The following is a 19,072-nucleotide window of genomic DNA, read 5'->3' on the forward strand; positions in this document are numbered from 1 at the left end:
TTGCTATTTATCTTGTGATGCATGTACCGTCAGACCGATGTTCACCAATTATGGATTAAAGTTAAGTATTCCAGCAGTAACGTACCTTATTGGCTATGTTAATTACATTGTCCTGTTCCAGACCTCACGCCAGCCTGCGTGAGCTTAAACGCGTGCTTTTCGGCTACCAATCATAGTGGCTTGGCTGTCTTGCCAAGTCACAACAGTTATAATGGAATGTTGTCCACTCCCGGGGCCTTGTTTCGACTCCGGTGTTTCAGTGCTCTGTCAAACTCTTCACGCAGTATCATATCTCCCATTTCATCTTCATCTACATCCTCTTCCATTTCCATAATATTGTCCTCAAGTACATCGCCCTTGTATAGACCCTCTATGCAGATATAGATCCATTACGTTTTTCAAGCTGAAATCGAGGTAAGTCTCAAACACATAGCGTCACAGGCGTCTCCTCATCTAAGAAGCTGTACTGAGGCTTGCGGAGTATGAATACAAATACAGATTCTAATTTTCCTAAATCTAGCGCGTTGCGTCTTCATAACAAGTATGAACAGTATTTATAGCACTTCTCTACTGGTTTTCAGGCCATCATCTTGCGTCTCGGCATTCGAGAGTGTGAGATCGGTCTAGTCGGTCCTGGGAGAGCAAGGCTTAGGACCAGTGGCTGGCCAGACAGTGTGAATCAAACGCCATGACTGTCGGCTCCGCGCCGGTATTTAAGAGAGCGGGTGCAGGCGAGCAGCCGCACTCAAAACGAATACCGCTCGTTAGGGCAGATAGCATCGCGGAGTACATTACCGAGAGCGGACTTTTTGACGAGAGCGCCGTAATTTCTAGACGACCCGCGGGCCAGCGAGGGTAATGTTATCCATCTTGGGCCGCGGGCTCGCGGCTCGGAATACGGCCGACCGGGACGCAACTTAATTGTCTAGCAAATAATCTCTCTCTTAGAGCGCGGCGCGGGGCGCGGGCAGACCGCTCTCCGTAGTTCCCGACTTGACAAATTACTGGGGCCGTCTCCCCCGCATCCTCTTCTTAAAACGTCATCAATCATGTAATGTATAGAAAAGGCGTAGCTAAAAAGCGACGCACACAAAACTAATGTGTACAAAAGTTTTATGACGGGATTCCTTCATAATATTCCTCCGGAGGAACTGAAGGGGGCTCGGGAGTATGGCGGCGCGAACGAAGCGGAGGAGGTGGTAAAAAGGTGAGCAGGGGATTCGGCCGCTTCACACCTGGAACACATGTTGGAGATGACGCAGCAGGCGCGCCTCACTAATTACGAGCGGAGATAAAGTGTCGGGTGATCAACTGGCCTGCGGCGACAAGTGCTAACGACGGCGGCTCTTCTCAGCGTCTCACTTGCGTCCGCGCTCTTCGTATAGTCCGATTAAAATTACTTCTCAGTTGACATTCCACTCCTCGCAACTGGATTCTTTCAGAGAAACCTCTCGACGCCACAAGCGAATATCCTTGGTTGTCAATGCGCCACAACTTATCACCAGTTCCCTTGCAGTGTTCGAGAAGTGCGGTGGGTAAAAGTTATGGAGCAGACAACCTCTAGACCATTTTTCGTAGTTTATGTAGTATGTACATAATATGCATCAAAATACTCATAGGAGACTTGTCCATCATCAAATATAGGTTTTCTGAATGTATGTTAAATATACCTAAGAGTGGTAAGTATGACGCAAATGTGCACGTCACACTACGCTACAGATCAGTCTGTTACCACATTCACTTTTATTCATCATTTACTTCTGTAAATAAGACTCAGCCGTCTTGTGATTCTAACGCCGATAGATATGGTCTACACATTTCAGTTTGACACTGAATACGTAATATTAAAACCCACAACTAAATTCCACACCTATATTAACTGAAAAAAGTAGGAAAGGGAGAAAGCGAGAAGAGTGAAGTGAAAGTAGAAGAAAAACACAACACCATACGACACTATTTGTCCCTCTATCATAAGATTGGTAATCAGCAATCTGTTACCACAAACTTTACTCACATTCGTTAGCTTCGACCGTTCAGAAGTAAATTATCACCTTTCAAAGTAAACTAACCTCGGTCTACGCTACACACCAGGCTGTCAACACAGTAAAAGATTTCCCGGGTATCCACCATCACGCACTAAACGTATGGTGTACATTGTACCCTTATATAGAGCTCTACGAGTGGTCCATTTAATTGTCGCCGGCTGGCAGCGTGCAAAATCGCGTTCTGCCCCTGATGACAACTAAATTCCTGTTGTCAGTCTTAAAAGGGGAATACTTAACGCTTGTTGTGGCAACACTGTAACGTCACTTGACAAACTTGTAATAACAAGTAACTTTGACCAGAATGTAGTATCGATACTGAGGTAACTTTATACGATACAGATTTCCACCTTCGGCAAGGACTGGGAAAGGATTTTGACGGATTTGTCGCTAGAAAAAAATTGCACTTCTGACCAACTGCAATGGCAACATTAAGTTTTCTTGTTCGAGAATTGCTCTGAGAACATAATACCATTCTCGTACGTATTTAATTTTTCCCTCGCGAACCAGAAACATCCCACTGAATGGAAATGAAGCACAATCCTACCTATCTCTAGAAAAAAAGTCTACAATCACTTTTTGATTAGTAGCCAGTCAGCTAGTTGGTGGATGTTCAACAGAAACGAAAATAATAACAAGTGTGTGCACATGAAGTGTAATAGGACTCTAAAGCCTCAAATACAAATGACCGATTTATGATATATGATTACAGTACTGTCAGATTGACAAGTGGCGACATAGTTGCGGTTAAGAACAGAATTTGTTTCTTTCATTCCAGTCAATGATTACGAAAATGTGAGATTGACAAGTGGCGACATAGTTGCGGTTAAGAACAGAATTTGTTTCTTTCATTCCAGTCAATGATTACGAAAATGGTCTCCAGACTACCGATTTTAGTCGATGGTGACCGTCTTCAGATCTATCTCGTTCGCAACATATTTTAGTTCTGTTCGATGATACCTATCTAACTTTGTTTGTATCTCTTGGCGAATACACTGCCTGGCAAAAGCAATGAAGCACACAGATCAGGAAGAGGAAACGAAATGAAACTTTACAGGTTGAGAGAGTACGTGATGTTATTCCAATATACCAAATCACATTTACAAATAACTTGACAGTATGGACCCATTTATCAGTATGACGTTGCACCCTCCACCTCCCCTGACCTGGACACATGCACTGATTCGGTTGGGAAGAGTGTCATAAGGACGCTATATCCTCTCCTGAGGCTGTTGCTACTGGTCGTTTATATCCTGGTTACTGGCACAGGGACGGATCTGACGTCCGAGCTGGAACAGATCTTGGGGTCTCTCTGGCCACAGGAATACCTCAACATCACTCAGACGGGTCATAGAGATAGACGCAGGATGTCCGTGACGTATCGTAGTGCCGCCAGAATTCACTCACACACTACCAGTCGTGAACCGTAGTCATTACAGATGGATCCCCACACGATTATGCTGGGATTAACGAAGCTCTGCCTCTCTAAAACAATGAAAGATTGAGACCTCTCACCATGCCATCATCCCTGTACTCGCCGAGGATTGTCATCCGTAGATCCGGGGTAGTGCAGAGCTGCGATTCATCGCTCATCACAGTGCAACACCATTCATCAGCAGCCCATGCTTCCCGGTCGTGGCGCCACTACAAACATAGCCGTTTGTGTTGTGATGTTACCAGCAGCGCAGTTCCGCAGTCCGGCTGCTGCTCTCCGAACAATGGTGAGAGATGAAACAGAGTGTTGCCGGGAGTCCACCGCTTTTTCTCGGATGGCAAGCGCGGGTGTGACGGCGTTACGATGTGTTTGCTGCACAATACGGCAATACTCCCCTGTGGCGGTAAAACGTGGGCGACCACAACGTAGACGACGAATCTGGCTGCCCTCACGTTCCCATGCTGTCCAACATCGAGCCACTATTACATCAGTATGCCACACAAATCTGGTTACTGCACGATTCGACCAGACACCCAAATGGAGATCAGCAGTAAAGCCTATCCAAAGTCTTTCAGGCGCTGATAACCATGTGTGACACATCATCTTCATGTCCTTCACAGTGATCACTCAACATCTAACTCTGGTCACGTCCCTTTTATACCCTACCATGTTTGGTAACAACACTAAACACGGAAAACACTAATGCACTCTGGTGGCCAATCTACCCGTCACAGAGAATTTCAGCTCTAATCATTTACAGAATCGTCGAAGGTTTGCGTGTTGTCGAAGTTGTATTGACATCCGGCCATGTCTCTGAGTGCTTCACTGTTTTTGTGGGGCAGTTTAAGCACTGTTCAGTCACATTAATGTGACCACCTGTCAAAAGTTTGAATAACCGCCTTTTGCAGTATGGACCGCTGCGAGATGTGCAAGAAGGGAGTCTCTGAGATTCTGTAAGGTACCGACAAGAATGTGGAGCCGTGCCGACTCCAGTACCGTGGCCAGCTGAGCTAGATTTCTCGTTTGATGATCCATGGCGCGTAGAGTCCGATTGAGATGGTCCTACTAACTCTCGATTGGGTTTAAATCCGGAGAATTTGGTGGCCAGGAGTGTACGGTATACGCATCCTGGTGCTCTTCGAACCACGCACATACATTGTGAGCTGTGTGGCACATTGCATTGTCCTGCTGGTAGATGTCAATATGCCGAGAAAAAACGAAGTGCATGTAGGGGTGGACATGGTCCCCAAGGATATATTCATACTTGTGTTGATCCATTGTGCCATCCAGAATGACGAGATCACCCAGCGAACGCCACGAAAACATTCCAAAAACCACAAAGCCCCCTCTTTCTTTGCTTTTAGACCTTTCACGCCGTTCACGCCAAAGGCCATCTGTCCGACGCAGCATAAAATGTGGTTCATCTGAAAAGGCCACCTGTCGCCACTCTGTGAAAGCTTAGTTGCTGTATTTGCGTGTAAATTCCAGCCTTCGTCGCCAATGAACAGCAGTCAGCATAGGGGCATGGAGCAGCCGCTTGCTGCGGAGACCCATACGCAACAACGTTCGCTGAACGATCGTTGGGGAGACACTGTTGGTAGCCCCTCGGTTGATTTGGTCAGCCAGTTGCTCAATAGTTCAACATCTGTTCGCACGTACACATCTCTGTACCTGTCCTTCACCACTATCATAGCGCCATTTTTCCATGCACCGTATACCTTAACCACGACGACAAATAAATAGCTTACAGACTTAGCCGTTTCGGAAATGCTTCCACCCTTGGCCCGAAAGCCAATGATCATGCCCTTTTGGACGCCAGATAAATAGCTGCGCTTCCACATTACGATAACGATTGCACTGTTTTCCTCGGACCCCAGACACTCTTTATATACCCTCCACTGCTAGTGTTACCACCTGCCATCTCCAAGTGGTTATTGCACCTCGACGTCGAATATAAGTGATGGTTACATTAAAGTGACTGGACCGTGTATTAGGATATGTTTTAAGCCTTTACGCATCGTTACATTTTGAAGCTCATATATTCTGTATTTATGGAAGTAATACCTAATCATTATGTCGTAATTTATTGTGTTCAAGATTTAGATTATCCATTACATGTATTTGGTTTCTCTTTCTTTCTGCAGATCTGAAGATGATCACCACTTACCGAAACCGATAGACCGACGAAAAATTTTGTAAGAATACACTAAAATGAAATGAACAAACTATCTTATTCGCTGACTGTAGTACTGCGTACAGGGAAGTGTCGTCGTCAGACGATCTTAACGTAATGCAGAAAGACTTGAGCACAATTTCTAGAAGTTACTAAATGATGACTCCCTTTAAATGTGGATAAATGCAAAATTATTAATTTTTCCCGCTTTCCTAATAATATACTTGTTCCTTTAAATTCAGTTGCGATCATCAAACCTCTCCGCAACCTTCGAACAGTTACATCCTCTTACAAAACAATAATTCCGTACCCTTCGAACAATTACATGCTCTTACAAAACAAAATCAGCTTGAGCCTATCAAACAAAAAACCAGTTTTATACGTAACTCACTGTTGTGAAGTTTGACGTTTTAAACAAATTTTTCTTCTCTCTTTTCTAATCGCTCTGAAGCACACATAAATATGATAATTTCTGAACGTATTGGTATCCAAATGTTTCAACAGCGTCTGGCGAAATGAAAAAGAGTCAGCTCGAATCACCTATTTTACCCTTCCTCAACTCGTAGGCTGTAGGTGAAATATTGCGAAACATTCGGCCCCGGAAAATCCGCTCCGTGAACTGCTCCTACTGGGATACATCAATACCGGTGTTGAATACATGACAGTCAACAGATCTTCAATTACACGAGATCTTCATGGAATGACTAAGGCTGCACCATATCTCAGCCAGAGTGTAGTCGCCGGCCGCGGTGGTCTCGCGGTTCTAGGCGCTCAGTACGGAACCGCGCGACTGGTACGGTCGCAGGTTCGAATCCTGCCTCGGGCATGGATGTGTGTGATGTCCTTAGGTTAGTTAGGTTTAAGTAGTTCTAAGTTCTAGGGGACTGATGACCACAGCAGTTAAGTCCCATAGTGCTCAGAGCCATTTGAACCAGAGTGTAGTCTGTTAATAAGAGAAGACGAACAAGTATCTCCCTACCACCGAGGAATTGAAGTGTACTAGTTATCCCACACATTTCAACGATCACTGTGTCAACCCCTTCGACCTAAAGGTGCTTCTGGTGATCATTTAATGGGCCTGTGCTAGATGCAATCAGCTTTAATAGTTCAGTGAAACAGTGCGGAAGCTGATTCACGGTGAATGGACGCAGGTTTGTCACCATCTCCTTCCCAATACAATACCAGAGTCTTGACAACTTTGCCATCTCGATCCACGGCTTTGATGAATGTCTTTTCGGTGTTCCTGTCAATATATAAGAAAATTAAAAGAATGCGGAGGATGAAATCCGGTGTTAGACATGGCTACTCCTCCCAGATATACCAAGGGTACCGTATTCCATGTGACGCTATGGGGAGGTTTAGATTTTATCCCAGTATGTTGGGGCACCGTGTGGTGGTCGTAAATGTACGTAATCATTTGTCTTTTCCCCTTCTGTCCAAATTATACAGATAGAAGTTTCTGATATCTCCAGGAGATAGCTGTTCTGTTTGCAGTGCGGTAGTGTTATAGTGCAGACGACCGAAAACAAACTGTATTTTTCGTTTTAATGAAAACTGGCGTTTGAAGTCCTGAATATACAGCAAGCTCATTGTCATTTTTTAGAAGTCTGTCATCTTTTGTGGGCTGACAATGTACGTAGAAGGCACATGCCCACTTTATGACAGAATTTCACGTTTTCATTAACTTTCATTTTGGTATATTGTGAGGATATACACTGTTCCGACACGCATTCACATCCCACCCCTCCAAATTTGTGTTTCCCGTAACTTCCCTAAATAGCTTAAGATGAATGATTCCTTTGGAAAGCTGTAACACATCGTTTCCAAGCCGTCGAGGTGTTGTATCCCTGTTTCGGTACGGTGGCCGCCCCAGCCATTATCCGGAAGTCAGAGGAAGGGGATTTTGTTCAGCCTGATGAGGATGGGTTGTATTTTCCCTAATCCTTCTAAACGGTTGATTTCATAAGGAGAGAAATTTCCCCATGACGGTTGTTGCAGAAACGGGCCAGGGGGTAGCACCTTTCAGGAGCGCCGTAACAGGGAAGAGGTGAACGTTCAATGACAGTGCCCACTTTATGCTCTTGTTTTCTGACTGGCTGAAAAGACTACATTTTAAATATTATCGTTAAGTGGTGGGGGCTCACGAAATCGAGGAAGTCGGCCAGCGAGCCTCGTGGAGTGAGGAGCTCGTGTGCCCTCTGGGCTGGAGGTGTTTCTTTGTGTATTTCGGAAGTCGCGAATAGGTGATGCTTCGTGATCAGTCACGGGACGGACTGTAGAAGATTGACAGAATCCTAAGTGCGTTCCCGTACGCGGGTGACGCTTACTGCTTATGAATTTTGCTGTTATGCTCTGCCAGCAGTGAGAAGTAAAAAGTGTGGACTTGAACGTTAAGAACTCTGAGGAAACGTGGATATTTAAGATAGATGGAAGTGTTGATTAGATAGAAAGTGACGGACATGGTTCGAGTTATTCGATACCAATGAACTTCATTTGTATCAGTACAAATCTGAATGTGATGATTTTTGCGTGACATTTTCTCTGTTGACATTGAACTGTGTTCCCGTTTGATTGTTAGGGTAATTATAAACTGCAACTTCAAATACCCAGTTGAAGGTGATTCACTGAACTGTTAGTGGTGAATCTTCCCAGTCCAGCGGTCGGACCTGAGAAACCTATCTGAAAGTAATTAGGTAGAAACTGGGCTTTTAGCTATTGACTTCTGAATTGTGAAGTTCAGTCCTGTCTCTCGGGTTTAAGCGAGGCTGGCGATCCTTACTTAGGCTGATCTGTAAATGTAGCAGTACATACAACTAATGCGGGTCCACTAATAAACGTATCCGACTAAATCCGCGGAGCAGTGCGTTGCGTAGTCCGTCTCGTGCGTCCCACAACTCTAAGACTGGGTGTACTCTGATCCCGGCCACAAGTGTGGTTTCTCGCGATGCTGCGGCAGTTCCGAATAACGGATGGAAGGAACGTTTCAAAGGACACAGCCGGTATGTTTCCACCTCCTCCCAAACTGAGCTTGTGTTGAGTTTGTAATTACCTCTTCATCGATGTGACGTTTACTCCAAATCTTCCTATAGTTACATTTGAAGTCCATATCCACACCTGAGTCGGAGCTATGACCCACGACCTTGGTGACTAGGCTGCAATGTTATCCTGCAACCGCGGAATCCAGAAGATGTATTTAAGGTAGATGAACGAGTTCTATTACGAATAAACTGTTCATCTTCATCCACTCCTTGCGAAACCACTGACAAGTCCATCGCAGAGGGTACTTCGAACTATACAATACGTTAGGGTCTCTTCATATTCCAATCACGTATGGGGTAAAAGAAAAATTATTGCTTAAATGCATTTGTGCCCACTGTTACGAGCCTAATCATTTCTTCGCGACCACTACTGGAGAAATGCGCAGGGTGTGTAGCATATTCATAACTCCTCACTTAATATTGTTGTTTAAACTTTGTGAATCAGCTTTCGCAGTATAGTTGATGTTTGTCTGCAAGTGTCTGCCAGTTCAGATTTTTTCAGTATTGCTATGACCCTTTCCTGTGAGTCAGACGAGCGTGTGACCATTCCTGCTGCCTGTCTTTGTATACATTCAGTAAACTTTGTTAGACCTTTCTGGTGTGAGTTCTATACTCTTGAGCAATATTCTAGGATGGGCTGTACAAATGTTTTGTGAACAATCGTCTTAGTAGACTGACTACATTTCTCGAGAATCCTCAGAAAATCGCATAAGAACAGATGAGTTATAAATAGCGCGAAAGTAGATGTTGCTCAGAATGCCTCAGAATTTACGCATATTGTATTGTACAATTACTTACTCCCATTAATTATTTTCCAGCTAAGTTTTTTATACAAAAGTAGGCAGCTGAATCTGTAATAGCCTATAGAATTCTATTAGACTTCATATTTTAATACAAGCCTCAGCAGAAGGCTTTTGGTGTCTATGGACTCTATTAACAAAAACATTTTATCAATTTTCCATTGTAGGGCCTGCAGAGTAATATAGGACACAGTATAACATTTTAATGAATAGTTAATTCATATTATCTACTTAGAGTTCATTATTATTTCGTATTATAATATTATTTCGGCTTTATTTCCATTTTCTAGTACAACCTGCAACCATAATACATAATATAGGTGTCATCAATTAGATGGTAATTTACATAGAATATGTACAGAGGTGTACTTACGTTAAATTGTTCATAACGTGTGTACATACTGCATCTGTGTCTGGTCGCTATTTTCTGTTTTTTAGTATGGACAGTTATGTATTTTTCATAAAATTTGATAGTTGCTTCTATTTGACAGATTGTTGACTTAATCCAGGTTTACTTACGTTAGGTTGTTATAACGTGTTTATACACTGGATTTGTATATGGTCGTAATTTTCTTGCTGTCCTATATTGTGAATAATTATGTATTTTTCATAACATATAAAAAACTATCACTGTAGAAACAACCGCCAAATCTTACGAAAAATACGTAATTATTCACAGTATAAGACAGCAAGAAAATTATGATTATATACAAATCCACTATATAAACACGTTATAACAATCTAACGTAAATAAACCTGGATCAAGTTAATAAGATGTCAAAATAGAACCAACTATCAAATCTTGCGAAAATACGTAATTGTGAAAAATATGAAACAGCAAGAAAATAGCCACCAGAAACAGATGCAATATACAGGGTGAGTCACTAACTATTGCCACCAAGAATAACTCCGAAAGTATGATAGTAGCTGAAAAGTTTGTCGGACAAAAGTTGCATGGGACAACGGGGGCCATAATCGGACGTAGGTTTTTTTGTGTTAGGTGGGGTTGCTTCAGAAATATGAAGGTCAACTTGGTTTTTTTGTAAATGGGATGCTGTAGTCTGGTACTCATTTTCTCACAGCGGCTATCGAGACGAATCCAATGATATGTAACGGTAAGGTCTTTGAAGGTCAAGGTCCATTTACAGAAGGTCTTCGAAGTGATGACCATTGGTATCAATGCCGTGCTGCAGTCTTCTTATCATGGATTGAGTAGCATTCCTTATCACATCGGCACTTATCGAAGCATACGCTCTGACAATTCTCTCTTGCACATATTCTGGTGTAGTTGGAATGTCTTTATAAACAATGTCTTTTACAAATCCTCACAAGAAAAAATCCAGAGGCGACAAGTCTGGCGAACGAGCCGGCCACGCCACATCTCCTCCGCGTCCAATCCAACGATTTGGGAATTGTCTCTGCAACTCATTTCTAGCCATCAGGGAAAAATGTGCCGGACACCCATCGTGTTGACAGCACATTCTGTTCCTTGAGGTATTTCTTCCAGTAACAGACCTAATGTTTCCTGCAGGAATGCGATGTAATTCCTACCATTAAGATTTCCTTCGATCAAATAGAGGCCTATAATTCTGTCCTCCAGACTCCCACACCTTATATTCACCGAACACGGTTTTTGGTGTGCAACTTGCCGCAGCCAACATGGATTTTCATTTGCCCAATAATGCATGTTATGCCAATTAACATTTCCATGGTTCGTGAATGTAGCCTCGTCAGTAAATAAAATCAAGTTACTAATTGTGTCATCCGTCTGTATCTGAAGTTGATCCCATCGGCAGAATTCATGGCGACGCATACAATCCGTACCAGTTAATTCTTGGCGGAGACTGGTATGGTAAGGATGATATTTATGACGACGCAGAACACGAACAACACTACTCTGGCTCATGCCAAATTCCCTTGCGATTTGACGCGAACTAACACAAGAATCTCGAGCCACAGCGTACCAATTTCCGTTTCCTCGTTAGTAACTTTCCTTTCCTGGATATGTTTCCGATGCGTTAAAGATCCAGTTGTTCTCAATTTATCACACACATATTTCAATGTACGACGTGTAGGGTGAGTACGTTGAGGATATCTTTCAGTGTAAAAGTCTCTAGCTCTCACTGAAGTTCGTTGGCATTCTCCGTAAATGAGAAGAATATCGAATTGTTCTTCGAAGGAATACATCATTCACATTGGTTCGACGATACTAGTCTTACCGTTCCTATTAATGTTGTATTGCAAAACCGTCGGATGGTGCTTACATGTCAATGGCACGTTAGATGGATACTCGGTATTCAGCGAATATTTACTATTTACGATAAACGAGAGAGAATTGTCAGAGCATGTGCTTCGATAAGTGCCGAAGTGATAAGGAATACCACTCAATTCATGACAAGAAGAATGCAGCACTGCATTGATACCAATGGTCATCACCTCGAACACCTTCTGTAAATGGACATTCATGCCACTTTTTTGATCTTCGTTGACCTTCGAAGACCTTAATGTTACACATCACAGGATTCGTTTCGATAGCCGCTATCAGAAAATAAATACCAAACTATAGCACCCCATTTAAAAAGACAAAGTTAACCTTCATATCTCTGACGTGAACCTACTTAGCAATAAAAAACCAACGTCATATTATGGCCCCCGTTGTCCCATGCAACATTTGTTCCACAAACTTTTCAGCTACTGTCATATTTTCGGGGTTACTCTAAGCGGCAATAGTTAGTGACTCACCCTGTATACATATGTTATGAGCAACTTAATGTAAGTATACCTTTGTAGATACTCTATTTAAACAACCATATAACTGACATCTGTACCATGTACAATGATTGCAGGTTGTACTAGAAAATTGCAGTAACACCGAAATAAGCTTATAGTACGAAAGAATAGCAAAGTTTAAGCAGCTAAGACGAATTAACAATTCATTAAAAAGCATTTTAAGGTGCAATTTATACAGCAGAACAAACCCAAGTATCTTGAAATAAAATTCTGGGAGTTCAGGAACAGAACTGTTACAGAGACATATGCAGATTTATTTTTCTGTAGTGTGAACGCTCGTGCAGTAACTAAACCAGTAGACGGGCTGCAATTATTGCAGTCTCGAGAGAGACCCCCACAACTATATTTCATATCTCTTGAATTATGTCTTGTATAAATATATACTTGTGTAAGTACATTCAGCGGCATATGTGTCTACTGTTAGCGAAATATGTTGTGAATAGAGTTAGTAGCAAGGAAGTAATAAATTTAAACGTCATGCACGATGTGGCAGTTCCTCACGCAGCTCAGTGCTTATGACGTCATATCTCCAAATCTATGTGTCATACAGTGATACGATTTTGCAGGTACGTTCAGTGGCATATGTGGATACTGTCTACGAAATGTATTTGGAATACAGTTAGTAGTACAGAAGTAATACATTTAAACTTCATATATGATGCCGCAGTTTTTCACCCATCTCATTCCCTATGACGTTATATCTTCTGAACAAGCTCACAGCTCCCGCGCCCGGGTTCCCGGGTTCGATTCCCGGCGGGGTCAGGGATTTTCTCTGCATCGTGATGACTGGGTGTTGTGTGATGTCCTTAGGTTAGTTAGGACTGATGACCATAGATGTTAAGTCCTATAGTGCTCAGAGCCATTTGAGCCAACCTCACAGCGATTGTTGCCTGACGGGAAGGGATATGTGTACCAAGTTTCGTTGAAATCGGTCCAGTGGTTTTGGAGGAAAAGTGGAACAGACACACACGCACACATACACACACATCCATTTCTATAATATGTATGAATTTTTAAAGAATGGGCGAAACCTCGTTAGCATATGACAAAAACAGCAAACCCTATAGTTATACCCTTCGCGATCAATATACCAAATAACTTATTCAAGCAAGATACTGCAAGACCCAGTACTGCAGTTCACATCACAAATGCCTCGAGAAATGTACAGATCATTGACTGGCCAACCTAGTCCTCTGATTTGTCAGCCACAGAGCATATCTGAGATGCAATAGGAAGACACATGCTTCCACATTAATCTCCAGCCAGCGACGGTCACGAACTGACATATAATATCTTTCAGATATGGCAATAAATTCCTCAAAACGACATTAGGAGACTGTTTGCTTCCTTACTACAACGATTACAAGAGTGTATTCATGATTGTGGGAGACAAAGTCATATTAATGTTAATAATGGACGTGAATTCCTAAGTAAATGGAAGTTCAATCATTTAATATCTGTTATGTGATGGACGTCTCCAAAAATTTTTGTAAATATTGGTTAGATGCTTCATAGCGTAATACACTGAATTTACGTCAGTGTAATTACCTTATTTTTATTCGGAGAGAGTCGTGCGTTTTGTGCACCAGTTCAGTTGCGGAGAATGAGCTGGAGGTTGTGTACGGCTGTCCAGTTGAGAAGGACGGTCACGGGGAGTTCCGGATGACCAGGTGGGCGCATTACCAGCGGTCCGCCGCCGGCCTGCGTAACCAACGGGCCGCGCTAAGGTGCGGCGCGGCGAGGCGCAAAAAGCGAACACATTGCGTGCCGGCCCCAAACCACAGGCGCTCTAATGCATCATTCAATTAGGAGGAGACGGACTCGCTAACTGTTTCGCGGCGCAGTCCAGTATTTAAATTAGGCGACGGAGATTTATTAAGGGCGTCCGCCGAGACTGATGCGGAACTCGGCCCGGCCGGGATGAGATCTAATTGAATTCGGTTAATGCACGGAATTAAGGCGCAATAACGTCCCCGTTGATGTACTCCTTCGCGTAAGAGTGGGATTTATAAATTCGGTGGACGGGGCGGGGGACGTAATAAGCGTAAGACGGCGCTGATGTGAATGTATAGCGGGCCCTGACAGATGAGCTCGTCTCCAGACCAGCTGGCTTCGTCCCGTCGCTTTATTAAACATTCCATTACTGTGACTGCCAAATAATAGCTCCCAGCCCGCACAGACGTCAGCATGTAGTGCTCCAAAACAACAAGCAACAACCCATTGTAGAATACGGGACGGGGCGTATTTTCCCCGCCACACACTCCACTCTAGAATATATCTTTATCATTCAAGGAATATGTTGTATGTTCACTGTCGTGAAAACTATTATTTAATTCAAATAAACAAAACAGATACATTTCTCCACCCCCGTCACAGAAATTGTAAATTCGGGGTTAACTTTTCCCACAAAGGGCACTTCTGGAATGAAAAAAATATCTGTTCTCGAATACTAATCGAAAAAACCGCCACCAGGTCGTAAATGGAGACTACACACTTCTATTGCCCTCTACACCCTGAAAGCTTTATCTCACCCATCCTCAGCTTCGCCAGCATTGCTTGAATCTCCGAGCCACCAAAATTTTACCTCTCCTTACACGTCCTAGAACGCTGTGCGTTTCGCCTCTGCTTCCATACCTGCCTTCTCTCTCACACATGGATTCTATACCAGTTTATAAAATACCACCCTCTCCTCAAATTCATGAAACATCGTCACAAATCCTAAAATCCCTCAAACTCCAAGATAAAAACACTATTGTCTCCCTCGCCTCTTCAGCTCTCAAGCTGTACCGCAGTTCCTGAGATCATCCTTCATATACAGACAGAAAAAACGCGACGGGAACCTTAAATTTATAATATGTGTAGATATATTACAAAAGAAGGAGCACGGGCAAGCGTAGAATTAATTAGAGCATTCTTTGGTTAGCAAGTATAGATAACATAGTTCCAATTTGTAGCTAAGCTGGATTTTATGTAAAATACAGCTCATTTTTCGCTCTGAGATGAATGACCATGGAGCCTAAAGATTTCACTGTAAACTTTTACAGGCGTCGCCTTTTGCTCTCATAGCGCAGATGTGCAAAATAAAAGACTCAAGATTATTAGAAGATTCTCATTTTTTAAGCAAAACAATGCATGCTTTCCACGTGCTAATCGATACCATGTTGTTGTGAGACCTAACCACATTGCGAAGCCATCCGTGAGATCGAATTAAGGAGACGATCGGGTACAGGGCATTTTCGAAGCAGAGACCATTATAAAGACTATCTCTACGGGTTGTCACTAACATTTAAAGCAAATGTATGCAGGTTTAGAGAATCCTAGTTCATTGATAATGTTAGAAACGGAGCAAAAGCTTGAAATGGGGAACGATAGGAAATTAAATCGTTCGTGTTCTTTCCCAAGAAGTTTCTCAAGAAGAAGTTGTCAGGACGGTGGAATCTGAGGACATGATTTTGGATCGCGTGGTAGAAGATTCATCGATAACTATACTTCACCACGCCAGTGAAATTCACACTTACAAGAACACAGTGAGTACTCGTGAAGTAGCAACGTGTGTAAGCTATGAGGCCCAATGGGTTTAAACTCAGAGTTAGACGCTGGTAATTGAAGAGGGGAAGTGGAAAACGTTCTAAATTTCACATTTATCAGGGGGATAAAAAACGATGCGTCTTCTTTCTACATAAGTTATTTGTATCTAAAAAATTGAGAACGTACCACAAAATTATGCTGTCTACCCCACATGATTGCGAACAATAATGAGGTAAATTAGAAAACAGTTTATTCAGAATGTTCAAAGTGCCATGTCAACAGTTCTAAGTGCCAATAACAAAGCTTTTGTTCAAGGGCCACTAATACAGAGGCACTGCGTTTTGTCTGTAATAATACAAGTACAGAAGTATAGCAGAAATATTTTAACTGGTAGAACTGTAGTCAACAAAAACCATTTTTTATTTCTTTTACAGTTTTATAAGAGAATAACAAAACTAAATTCAGACGTTGCAAAGTTTATTTTAAATCCCACTGTGATATTGAGGAAGAAATGGTGACATTGACAACAAGTCTTTCTGTTTTGCTATTGATAACCATGGCCTGTCTCTCAGACGATGTTCGACATGGCATACATCAGCCATGGTCTTTGCTCTTTTGAATACATTGACATTTTTCCATTTTTCTGTTAAAGAGTGAGAACTTTTAATCGCTACTTGAGATGGATGAGTATGAGACACTGCATTAGCAAATCTTACCTCCTGTAACGACAACAATGTTTCAGCAGCATCTTTAAAATCAAAGGTGTCAGCTGCATCCACTGGAGTGGCACTTGGAACTCCTGAGCGAAGCACTGTTTGGTACAAAGACTATGCACCTTCTAGTAACGTATCTTTGAAAAATTTTCTCCATGATCTGATACTTGCAACAGAGTACCAAGAACACGACAGCTGTGAAAACGCATTTATGCAAAAAAGAAAATGTTACTTAGAACGTTTTTTTTTCCTTTCCACACTTCAGTTTATTATGTTGTAATGCAAGCATTGAGACCTGCGAGAGTCACATTGAACAGCTGTTACGATCTTTAATTCTTGCTGTAAGGTATGAATTGTTTAGGTCGATAAACAACTACACATTGATTTCCCACAGTTAGTTCCTCATCTCTAAGTACACAGTTTGGGATGCTCAATAACCTCGATAATTTTCTCCTAAAAGTTTAAAGACACCTTGTATAGCACCCTCGGTAAGGTAGCCACAGAAAGGTGGTATGCTGGCCATAGTTTTGACGTTATCGTAATCCACGTAATGACCGGTAGCGATGCACTCTTTAACTTCAACAGGTGAACGAGATTGTTGTAAGCTTACCTTGCTGGAAGTAGTTGGCTTTGCGGACGTAGACGCAGACGAGCGCCATGAGCTGCAGCTGCGAGAGGCGCTGGCGCGTCGACGGGGGCAGCGGCAGCAAGTCGCGCAGGTTGGCGATCTCCGCGTTGATCAGATCACGCCGCAGTTTGGACGCGCCCTTGGTCGATTTGCTCGCGTCGAACCTGCAACACGGTACGCACGCGCGTGTAGGCGGGGCCGCAGTACGCGGACAATAGCAAAATTAGACAAAGCCAGCTTAAGGCGATGCTACACAGAAACCGAGCCAATGAATCCAGTCGTACGTGCGGGAAGCTGCAGCAGCATGCTTTTGGGAAAAGTTATCCATCTCTATGTTGACCCTCCCCTCTAAGATACAAAGAAAGACAGACATATTGGCACACACACACACACACACACACACACACGCAGTACTACACCGAAACATGGAACGAGCTGTATACAAAAGCCGGAGGAAGATCAAGTTATTCGCTGCTCGGTCAGAAGGTAACTGGGCATCGTGATGCTGAAAGGGATGGAGACTTAAATATATTTATATGGCCCAAACGTAAGAGTTTCTAATTATTCAGATGTGTGATTTTGTTAAGCAAATTACATCTTCATGTATGTATTCAAATTTTTGTATAACTATTTGTTATGTGTTCCTGAGACGAAGGTTAGACGAAACTCAGAAAATATTATTTGTCAGCTACGCAGGTATGTTTGTAAATATAGCGATGAGCGTTAGATAGGTATTTGTTTATGAAGGACGACACCGTGACTGCGAGAGTACATCTGCTGAGAGGTTGGGGCCAGCCAGGTCCTGGCAACCTAACAGATCGGTAGAGTCCACACAGAACTCGATAATAAAAATACCTAATTTTCTTTCTGAAACAGTCGTCACGTAAAGTCCGTGTCGTGTAGTCAGTATCCACTACAGTAAACCTCGTATTCGGCGTCATTGTGGTGAAAGCCATGTACTGAGAGCTCACGCACTCAGCAGAATGGTGAGAGATTCTAACGTAGTTGGTGACGTTTACTGTTAGCGAGGCGTGAATTACCGTCCTGATTTACGCGTATGGAAGATTAGTCGCCGGCCTGCAGTCTGCAGCTGCACGTCTACAAGCTAGCTAACACGCCGTCATGCTCCGCTGTTGTCACCGCTTGTATTTCTCTCTCTCTCTATCATTCTACCTATCTCTCTCTCTCCTTCTTTCTCTCTATCTATCTATCTATGTCTCGCTCTCTCTCTCTCTCTCTCTTTTCTCTCTTTCCATCTCTCTCTGCCGGCCGGCGTGGCCGTGCGGTTCTAGGCGCTTCAGTCTGGAACCGCGTGACCGCTACGGTCGCAGGTTCGAATCCTACCTCGGGCATGGATGTGTGTGATGTCCTTAGGTTAGTTAGGTTTAAATAGTTCTAAGTTCTAGGGGACTGATGACCTCAGATGTTAAGTCCCATAGTACTCAGAGCCATTTGAACCATTTTTGAACCATCTCTCTCTGTCTCTAGCCTTAATCCTCTAGTGCGTTATTCAGTTATAGCTTTGTAGCCTTTTTTAGTAGATGTTCTTCTTAATCAAATGACCGATACTTGTGCACTCTTTCCTTAGGATTTCTGTGCATAATATCCGAAGTAAATTTGAATCTTTGGTGCACAATATAATTCAGTTATCGAGTCAAATTTGGGCTATCCCCGGTCTTATGATTGTTGTACTGCCGTATGTGTTCACCTACGTCCTCAAGACTATCCTTGATTAATCATTGTGCACATCGTATGTTTGATTCATGCCTCTAAATAAAGTCCAGTACGATATTCCAGAGACTACACAGAAGGGAATCTCGTTGTTTGGTTCCCTCTTGTGAGAAAGATTGGTGGGTACGTTACGTGTACCGCTACAATCACTGTCTCAATGACAGATTAGAGACAAGCAGCGAATGATGCAAACT

The 19,072-nt window shown here is 42.9% G+C and overlaps 1 protein-coding gene across 1 annotated transcript in view; it reads right to left on the bottom strand.

The window, feature by feature from the left end:
- The window catches only part of LOC126184243 (neuronal PAS domain-containing protein 4A), a 1,173,452-nt gene that overhangs the window by 910,522 nt on the left and 243,858 nt on the right, over nucleotides 1-19,072 (bottom strand). Inside the window, 1 exon segment of the mRNA XM_049926613.1 lies at nucleotides 17,130-17,311. Within this exon segment, the coding sequence (XP_049782570.1) occupies nucleotides 17,130-17,311 (182 nt within the window).

The sequence above is a fragment of the Schistocerca cancellata genome, chromosome 4 (assembly GCF_023864275.1).
Source record: "Schistocerca cancellata isolate TAMUIC-IGC-003103 chromosome 4, iqSchCanc2.1, whole genome shotgun sequence".
Lineage (NCBI taxonomy): Eukaryota > Metazoa > Arthropoda > Insecta > Orthoptera > Acrididae > Schistocerca > Schistocerca cancellata.